The sequence below is a fragment of the Camelina sativa genome, chromosome 13 (assembly GCF_030686135.1).
Source record: "Camelina sativa cultivar CO46 ecotype springtype chromosome 13, ASM3068613v1".
NCBI lineage: Eukaryota > Viridiplantae > Streptophyta > Magnoliopsida > Brassicales > Brassicaceae > Camelina > Camelina sativa.
In genome coordinates this window covers 25,922,449-25,931,548 of record NC_141892.1, presented here as the reverse complement: position 1 = coordinate 25,931,548, position 9,100 = coordinate 25,922,449, and the positions used below count along the sequence as shown (strand labels likewise).

At 41.4% G+C, this 9,100-nt stretch overlaps 1 protein-coding gene across 1 annotated transcript; it reads left to right on the top strand.

The window, feature by feature from the left end:
• Positions 1-3,693: 3,693 nt before the first annotated feature.
• On the top strand, positions 3,694-6,663 carry LOC147930028 (uncharacterized). Its single transcript, XM_087480832.1, has 7 exons — positions 3,694-3,857; positions 3,939-4,290; positions 4,540-4,890; positions 4,986-5,271; positions 5,386-5,505; positions 5,822-6,244; positions 6,311-6,663. The coding sequence occupies exons 1-7, from the start codon at positions 3,694-3,696 to the stop codon at positions 6,661-6,663; spliced, it is 2,049 nt and encodes a 682-aa protein (XP_087336958.1).
• The last annotated feature ends 2,437 nt before the right edge of the window (positions 6,664-9,100 follow it).

The following is a 9,100-nucleotide window of genomic DNA, read 5'->3' as shown; positions in this document are numbered from 1 at the left end:
TTCTTCTACGAATGATAGTAGATGTGTGAAAAAATTGTGTATTACGATCCCCCAAAGCTATTAACTTCTCACGCGACTTTTGGAACCAAATCAACTCCTCTTGTTCCAATATCGCATCAAACTCTTTAGCCAACACCACTTCCATTTCCAATAAATCATCAGTCTGAGACAATACCAATTGGTCCTGAATACTCTGCAACTCCTCCACTATTTTATCCTTTTTACGTTGTACATCCCCAAACACATCCACATTCCACCGCTTAAGTTTAATCCGTAAAATCTTCAAAGCCTCTGGATTCGATATATCATTCTTCCAAGAGGCATCCAAAAGATCTTTAAAGCTTTTATGCTTTAACCAGGCCGCTTCAAACCGGAACGGTCTCCTCCTTGGGTCCCCTTTCACCACGGGACACAACTGGAGAAACAGGGGAGCATGATCCGATGACAGAAAGGGTAAATGAGTTACTGTAGCTTCCTGCCATTTCAATCTTCCTGCAACAGAGTACCTGATCAAGTCTCTTTGCAAAAAAATTTCTCTCCTCACGGCCTCTTTTCCAAGTAAACTTAGATCCCTTAAACCCCATATCAATTAAAGATAAACTGTTAATCCAAGCTCCAAACTCAAGCGAATCTGCAGACAAACACCCATTTCCACCAGAACGCTCATCCAACCTCAAGATAGTGTTGAAGTCACCTCCAACAATCAACGGCTCTGATATATTCTGCATCACACTCGCAAGATCATTCCAGGATCCATTTCTCCTGCTAACCGAAGGAGCATCATACACCACAATGAGATGACATTTCTCAGCATCCTTTGTCACCGTAGCATAAATATATTTGTTAGACGACAATATAATCTCGACCTCACCAACATCATACCTCCATAGAAGCCAAACTCCTCCACTCTGCCCAACAACATCAACATTGAAACAATTATCAAAACCAAGCCCCTGACAAATGCTTTGCGCCCTATCACCACTCACTTAAAGCGTTTTAACAAATATCGAATGGATCGTCGGAAATTGAGTTTATTCGTCCATGACAATTCCAAAATATGCAATTCATCATGAATATATAACAAAGACTATGAATTACCGGGGCGAGTTGTTAAACTCGAACATCCCCCACCACCCCATCCGGTGGATCAGCAACAATGGTGAGCTCCATGGCTATCTGTGGCGCTACGACCGCTGGTTCTACTCCTGGCATTTCTTCAGTCGCCACCTGTGTAGATAGAGAATCACAATCACCCTCGATCTGCCCCATCCTCTCAAACAAACTGCCAAAACGACCAACACGAGCACCCTCAACTCGTAAATGCTTCCCAGACTCCGACAATTCGACTTCACCCATGTTGGACCATAGACAAGTCCCCATGGGCCTATTCGTAACATGTTTTGGCTTCGGCAAATTATTTACTTTCCGTAATGGGTCCCCACTTTTCTTATTAACTGGGCCATCCTTGACACCCCCTAAACTTTTCAAACTCTACTCATTACCTTTACGAATCATGCTGTATATTTGAAATCGGGAAATTTTCCTTATTTGCTTTCAACAATCCCGCGTCTCCATCAACCTTACAAAACTTATTGATAGTGCAATATTCCCGAGATCTGATAAGATCAAAAGATCCTCCCTGGTCTGACCCGAACTCGCTAGCAACCCGCCAGCCGTAAAGATTACCGCCGATGGTGGTGGTTTTGCTCTCCCTCCCAATCTACGAACTGGCGTGAACCCATCTTCCTCCTGAGCTACCACTAACAAATTCACTCTTGTTTCACGAGTGACCACCGCCACTGGTTTCGCCACAACCCGCTTGGGACAATTATGCACGGTTTGCCTAACCAAACCACAAGTTGAACAAATGTTTGTCAACCCCTCATAAGACACAAAATAACGACCCCCATTGATCATGATTGTCCCTTTCAACGGTTTCCGTAAATTTACTTCCACACAGATACGAGCGAACCGACCTCTTTCGAACTTCAAAGTTGTTAGGTCCACCTTAATTGGCTTTCCCAATCCCTTTTCTAAACTCATGAGAATCTGTCGATGGTAAAAATTGAACGGGAGGTTGGAAACCTTCATCCAGACCGGGGTTTTGACAATATATCCACCAATGGGTCAAAATCCGGCGACCATGCTTGAACCATGAGATAGCTCCCAAACGCTCGCCATGGCCCCTTGTAAGTGCTGCCAGGTACTCCTTTTCCAGTTCAAACTGTACCATAAAGAATTGGCGTGGTAGATCCATCACGTACATCGCCCCTTTCGACTTGCACAACTTTCTTAACTTCTTCACCAGCACCGAGATTCAACATGACGCCCTAACACCCTCACCAACATGCACTGCTTCCACATACCATTCATAACCTCCAAAACTTCCGGTTCAATAGTAACCACATGTTTTCCGTCCTCACCTACTGGAAACTCCAGCCGCACTCTCTACTCCACAAACACATCATCTAAGATCTCCTACGACTTTAACCTTCCTCCCACACTACCCCCAACAACCTTCGCCACCCATATTCCTCGAGAATCCGGAGGATCTCCCGCCGGTCGTTCTCGCTCACCCACGTCCATCATAGTGGCATCACTCTCTCCCAAAACCCTAGTCATTTCCTTTATTGATCCCTTTGACATTGTAATATTTATTTATGCACTAGTTAGTTCCTCTTTTGTAAACTATATTCTTAGCAATTACGGTGAAACTAATGATTTATTTCAGTCTTGCATGTGTTACTGATCTTTTCGTAATATCTTGATTTGTAAAGATGCTGGATGCAACATTATAACTTTGGCATATTATTAAGTGTTGGACTGTTAAAATAACTCTTAACCAAACTCTCTCTGGCACGGATTTTGAGGTAGGTTTTCGCCGTTTCTCCTTCTCTTTTGCTCCTCCTGAGCAGGTGGCGGCCACCATCGGCGATTCTCTTCTACCATGGCCAAGAAAAAACAAAAGCCTCCTTTCCCTACCACCCCTTCAAAAACTTCGGATCATCCCCTTTCGAAATCTTCGGGTCCTCCCCTTTCGAAAACTTCGGGTCCTCCCCTTTCCAGATCTAGTGGCTCCTTGCTCCCACTTCTGGAGAAAGCAGTAGATCTATCCCCTTCTACGGGAGCAGGGCCTCCCTCGTCTACACCGGTGAAATATTCTGATGGAATCTCCACTCCGCTTAACTGGGCTGAGCGTACCTATGGTGGCTCATCCACATTGACAAAGTGTGGCTCTCCTTTCCTCTTGGACATAGGAGAACTTTGTGTAAAGATCCCAAACAAGGTTATTGAAGACAGCAAGCCTGTTTGGCAGAGCTTTGTTGTTGGTCAATTCTATCGAAAAGCCCCTTCATTCGGCAAGATCCGAGCAGTGGTTAACCTAATTTGGAGCAAATGGCATCATGACATCTTTGTCACGAAGCTCGACACGTCAAACACATTATTCTTCAAGTTACCCAATGTCTCCAATCGACAGCGTGTTCTTAAAGAAGGAATATGGTCCATTGACGTCTCGACGATGTTTGTAGCTGAATGGACACCGGGGTTCAACCATCTAAACCGGCGCTGAAGACAGCTCCTATCTGGATTGAACTAGGACATGTGCCATACGAATTCTACAATCCGCCAGCTCTGAGTCGTATTGCTAGTATTGTGGGTCATCCTATCTGCCTCCACAGAGAAACTAAGTCAATGACCAACTTCAAGGTAGCAAAAGTGTTCACAGAAATTGATTTACACAAACCGTTACCAGAATTTGTTTGTGCTCAATTTAAATCAGGCGATACTCGGAGAGTTGCTGTCTCTTGCCCCCATCTTCCACCCATCTGTCCACTATATGATGAGGCGGGACACTCGTGTAAGCATTGTACCAACGCCCCTCCGCTGTGTAAATACTGTAAGAAAGCATACCATGCGGAAATTATCTGTCCATGAAGGAAGATCAAAGATAAAGAGGTTGTGACTAACCAAACGGATCAAGATTCGGTGACCCCAGAGGCCCCTCCCAAAGCAAAGAAATGGGTCAAGAAAGTTTCAGAGGAAGCTTCTTCTTCGAAGAGTAACTCTAAAGAGACTAAGCCTCATGATCCTTCCACTGATACCAATGTGGAGCTGCAGTTGGAAGTGATCCAAGTCTCTGTAGCTTCTGATCCCGGACCCGACCCAGTCAAGGAAACTATGAGCCATCTACCTCTATCAAATGAAGCTTCCTTAACCCCCGAGTCTGTTCCTAATCCAGTTGAACCTACTTACATGCCTCCTGACCCAGACCAAGGTGATTTTATCAAGGTTTTATCTAAAAGTTAGAAGAAAAAGATCAGGACCATGCTTAAGAAAGGCCACATCCATGCGGGAAGGGTCTCCTTCCGCAACTAGTCACTTTTTGGTAGAATATTTTTTGTGATGCTGATATTTTGTTGGAATATTCGTGGGATTAACGATCCTGATAAGCAGCAGAATTTTGTATCGTGGTTTAAACAACATCGACCAGTTTTTGGTTGTCTTTTGGAGACTCTCGTTTTGGAACATAATGCGCAGACCGTCTTGCAACGAATTCTGCCTGGTTGGAGTCTGATACCAAACTACGAACACTCTCATATTGGGAGAATTTGGGTTGTGTACAGTAAAGAAATGAAGGTAACTCTCTACAAGAAGTCTCGTCAGCATATCACCTGCGGTATTTCTTGGCCTGAAAAAGAGATTAGCTTCACAGTTTCGTTTATTTATGGAGCAAATTTGAGACATGAGCGGATCTCTCTTTGGAATGATCTCACTGATATGGCGACCAACACACCTCTGCGTTCCTCCCCGTGGCTAGTAATTGGGGACTTCAATCAGATTCTCTCCCGGAGGAGCATTCTCGAAGAGATGAATTTGCGGTGTATTCAGGTGGATCACGTGAACTACAAAATTGTATGGATACATGCGGTCTGATAGATCTCCCAGCTCACGGTCCTCTCTACACTTGGTGGAACCATCAACAGGCTACTCCGGTTACAGAAAAACTCAACAGAATGCTTGGCAATGAATACTGGCTTGCTGAATTCTCGACTTCCATTGCCACTTTCGAAGAACCTCTATTCTCAGATCATGCATCGTGTTGTATCAGATTCCAGGATAGGGGACCGAGGAAAATCAGGCCCTTCAGGTTTAACCACCACCTTTTGCAACATGAAAATTTCCTTCAGATCGTGCGAGAGTGTTGGAATTCTACCCCAATGGCAAGTTCTCTGATGTACCAGATAACCCAAAAACTTAAAAAACTCAAAGGTAAGCTTTGAGAGCTCAATAGAGAAGCTTACTCAGGGATAGAAAACATAGTGAGAGGTGCTCTTGAGGATCTCAAGACGACACAAGCTATGTTGTTTTCCTTCCCCTCTTCAGAGATTGCAGCTGAAGAACGTCATGCATATCTTATATGGCATAAATTGTCTGCAGCCGAAGCAACATTCCTGCACCAAAAATCTGGTCTCAAGTGGATCTCTGATGGTGACGAAAATACAAGTTTTTTTCCACAAAAGTGTGGTCATAAAAAACGCCTTCAATGGAATTAAGAGACTGCGTCTTGGAGATGGAACAGTCATTACAGAAAAAATTGCTATCAAGGAAGCTTGCATCGATTACTACGTCCCTCTTTGGTTCCTTGCGTAGTCCCCCTTGCCTCAAGGCTTGTATCTAGTCCATTCACCCCTTTAGGTGCTCAGAGGTCCAGCGCACAACCTTAAATAGAGGATTCACCGCCCAAGAAATCAAGGCTGAATTCTTTGCCCTCCCACGGGATATACGGGTGAGTTCTTTAGGCATACTTGGGATATCATAGGCTCAGAAGTAACTCTTGCAGTTCAGAGCTTCTTTATCCACGGTAAGATGGAACCTAGTTGGAATTCCACAACTGTTTCGATGATCCCCAAGTCTACACCTGCTGATACAGTCTCTGAATACCGGCCCATCTCTTGTTTGAATGCTATCTATAAGGTTATTTCGAAGCTCATGGCTAGACGACTTCAGAACCTCCTACCAGAGATGATTCAAGAGAACCAGAACGCCTTCATAAAGGACCGTCAAATAGTGGAAAATGTCCTCCTTGCCTCTGAGCTAGTGCAAGGGTACAACAACTCTGGGATCTCTAAAAGAGGAATGCTCAAAATTGACCTCCATAAAGCTTTTGATTCAATTGAGTGGAGCTTCATCCTAGACATCCTGGTTGCTACAAACTTCCCAAGCAAGTACATTCAATGGATCAGTTAGTGTATCAAAACTTCTCGGTTTTCTATATCTGTCAATGGAGAGTTATGTGGCTATTTTAAAGGGAAAAATGGTCTAAGACAAGGAGATCCGCTCTCCCCTTACCTTTTTGTGATTGGGATGGATATATTCTCGAGACTTCTCGACTTGAGGTACCAAGCTGGCCAAATCGGGTACCACCATAATGCGTCAAACCCCTCTGTGACTCATCTGATCTTTCCTGATGATGTAATGGTGTTTTTTGATGGAGAACACTCTTCCCTGCAAGCTATCGTTAATCTGTTAGGGTATTTCTCGAATATCTCTGGGTCGATCCTTAATAGAAACAAAACAAAGCTTTTTTTGCTGGCTCTTCTGTTGCTGATCAGAACAGATGTAGCTCTTCCTTTGGCTTTTCCCTGGGCTGCCTTCCGGTGAAGTATCTTGGTCTCCCTCTGCTGCCGAACCCCCTCACTCTCTGATTGCGAACCATTAATCCAAAGAATCAGGAGAAAATTCCAGACTTGGCAAAACATGCATCTCTCCTATGTAGGGCGTCTGTAACTCTTAACTTCAGTGATCCAGAACATTATAGCTTATTGGTGTGCAGCCTTTATCCTACCAGCTAAGTGTATAAAGGACCTTGAGAAGATCTGTAAAAGGTTCCTATGGTCGGGTGCAAGTGAAATCCCAAAGCAAGCCAAAGTCAGTTGAAGACAAGTTTGTACTCCGAAAGAAGAAGGAGGACTTGGTCTAAAGGACCTGAAAGCGTGGAATAAGGTATTTGGTCTCAAACTCATTTGAAAACTTTTCTCTGCTTCGGGTTCTTTGTGGGTTGCATGGTGTAGAAAAAACAAGATGAGCCGGAAATGTTTTTGGAGACTTCCTGCTTCGAGTAAGGGATCCTCGATGTGGAAACAACTTCTGAAGTTGAGAGAAACTGCCAAATCTTTCTTGTCTTGTCAAATTGGTGATGGTAGAACTTGCTCCTTCTGGTTTGATAAGTGGACTCCTTTCGGAGATCTATTTACTTACCTGGGAACCAATGGACACCAAAGAATTGGCCTATCACTGGACTCCATAGTGGCTAAGGCGTATACAAGGAACGGGAGTATATTCCGACGACGAGCTCGTAGCCAGAATATGGAACTTCTCTTTACCCACCTCAACAACACTCACCTCGTAGAATATACACAAGACGCCTGTGGGCTAGACCGAATGCAGATCCGCACACTCGTTTTAGCTTCTCTGAGACATGGGAACTCCTTAAGCCTCCACACCAAAAAGTGCCCTAGCATAACCAAGTTTGGTTCTCTAGTGCTGTCCCCAAACATTCATTCGTTATGTGGCTCAGCTGCCTTGACAGACTTCCAACTTTGTCACGACTAAGAAACTGGGGGACGGTAGAAGATGACTCTTGTTCCCTTTGTGAAATTTACTTCGAGACAAGGGATCATCTTTTCTTGCGATGCCCTTACTCTTACAAACTTTGGAGATGGTGCCTTCAAAAGCTTCAATTACCATTCATGGGTTTCAATTCCTGGGATTGCTTCCTCCAATGGCTAAGACTCGCTAAGAACGACCCAAATCTTACAACGCTGAAACTTGTGGTAACTCAAGCAGGCATTTACACAATTTGGCATGAGAGAAACGCTCGCATCTTTACAGGTATACACACTCCGGTAAAAGCCCTCTTTTCTCACCTCGACAGAAGAATCCGTAACATCTGCTTGGCCAGGAGACTGTTACCGAAGTTCAAAGACTTGCTCATGCTCTGGTTTCGCTCCCTCTATCCCTAATCTTTTCTTCTTATTTATATATCTTTCGGTTCTTGTTTCGGGTTTGTTCACCCCGGTTTCGATGTTGTTTAGGCATCAGCAATACTCTATATATATGAAGTTCTAAGATTAATACCATCAGAAATTTTAAGAAAAAAAAAACATTATAACTTTGGTTTAAATGCTGTGAAGGCATATAACTTGAATCTTAATTCGATGTATATCATTATTAAAGACAAACGCAATAACTTGGTTCGATGTAACATAAAGAAAACTCTAGATATTAAGAAGAACAAAAAAAACTCTGTATTTGTATATTATTAAATATACTAGGTATTGAGTCCCACGATATTGTGGGGAACTCATTTTAATAAAATCGTCATTACAAATTTTTTTTAATTATTTCTCTTTATTAAGTTATTTTGTTATAAACTCAAAAAAAATAAAAAAATTTGAAACTTTCTTCAAATATTTACTAATAAATATTCTTAAAATTTTTTTACCTTCATATGTAATTAAATAAATAAATAATACTATAGACATATTATTTAAAAAATCTTTATGATTAAATAAATAATGATTAATACTATAAACATATGATAGGTCGAAGCATAATTGTGGAAAAAAAAATACTATAAACATATGATACAGTAAAAATACTATAAAAATACATTTAATTGCATTTTTAAAATAAAAACTGATGTACTTAAATCCACATATCTAAATAAAAAAGAACATAAAAAAGAGTTGTAATGAAAATATGACATTTTATAAAAGAAAATGTTAGACAGTTATAAATATAAACAATCATAACATAAATATATATATATATATATATATATAAAGTTAAATTTTCTCTCTTCTCCTTCCTCCACATCATCATCCACCTAATCAATATTTTTTTTGTTTTTGCATTAAAAAATACTATTTTAAATAATCATTAATTGCTTATTTATTATTTATAATTAATAATACTTAAAAATAAATAAAAACGAATTAAATAAAATTAATTCAATTTTAAAATAGTATATACAATAACATAATTTTTTTTAGTAAATAATAAAAATAATAACTATATAAAAATGAATTAAGTAAAA

Bases quoted from the DNA above. Each gene is read 5' to 3' on its own strand.
- LOC147930028 (XM_087480832.1), top strand. From the start codon at position 3,694: ATGACCAACTTCAAGGTAGCAAAAGTGTTCACAGAAATTGATTTACAC. The intron at 4,891-4,985 runs GTGGATCACGTG...AACCATCAACAG, and splicing joins TGAATTTGCGGTGTATTCAG to GCTACTCCGGTTACAGAAAA. The intron at 5,506-5,821 runs GTTTTTTTCCAC...GGGATATCATAG, and splicing joins TGATGGTGACGAAAATACAA to GCTCAGAAGTAACTCTTGCA.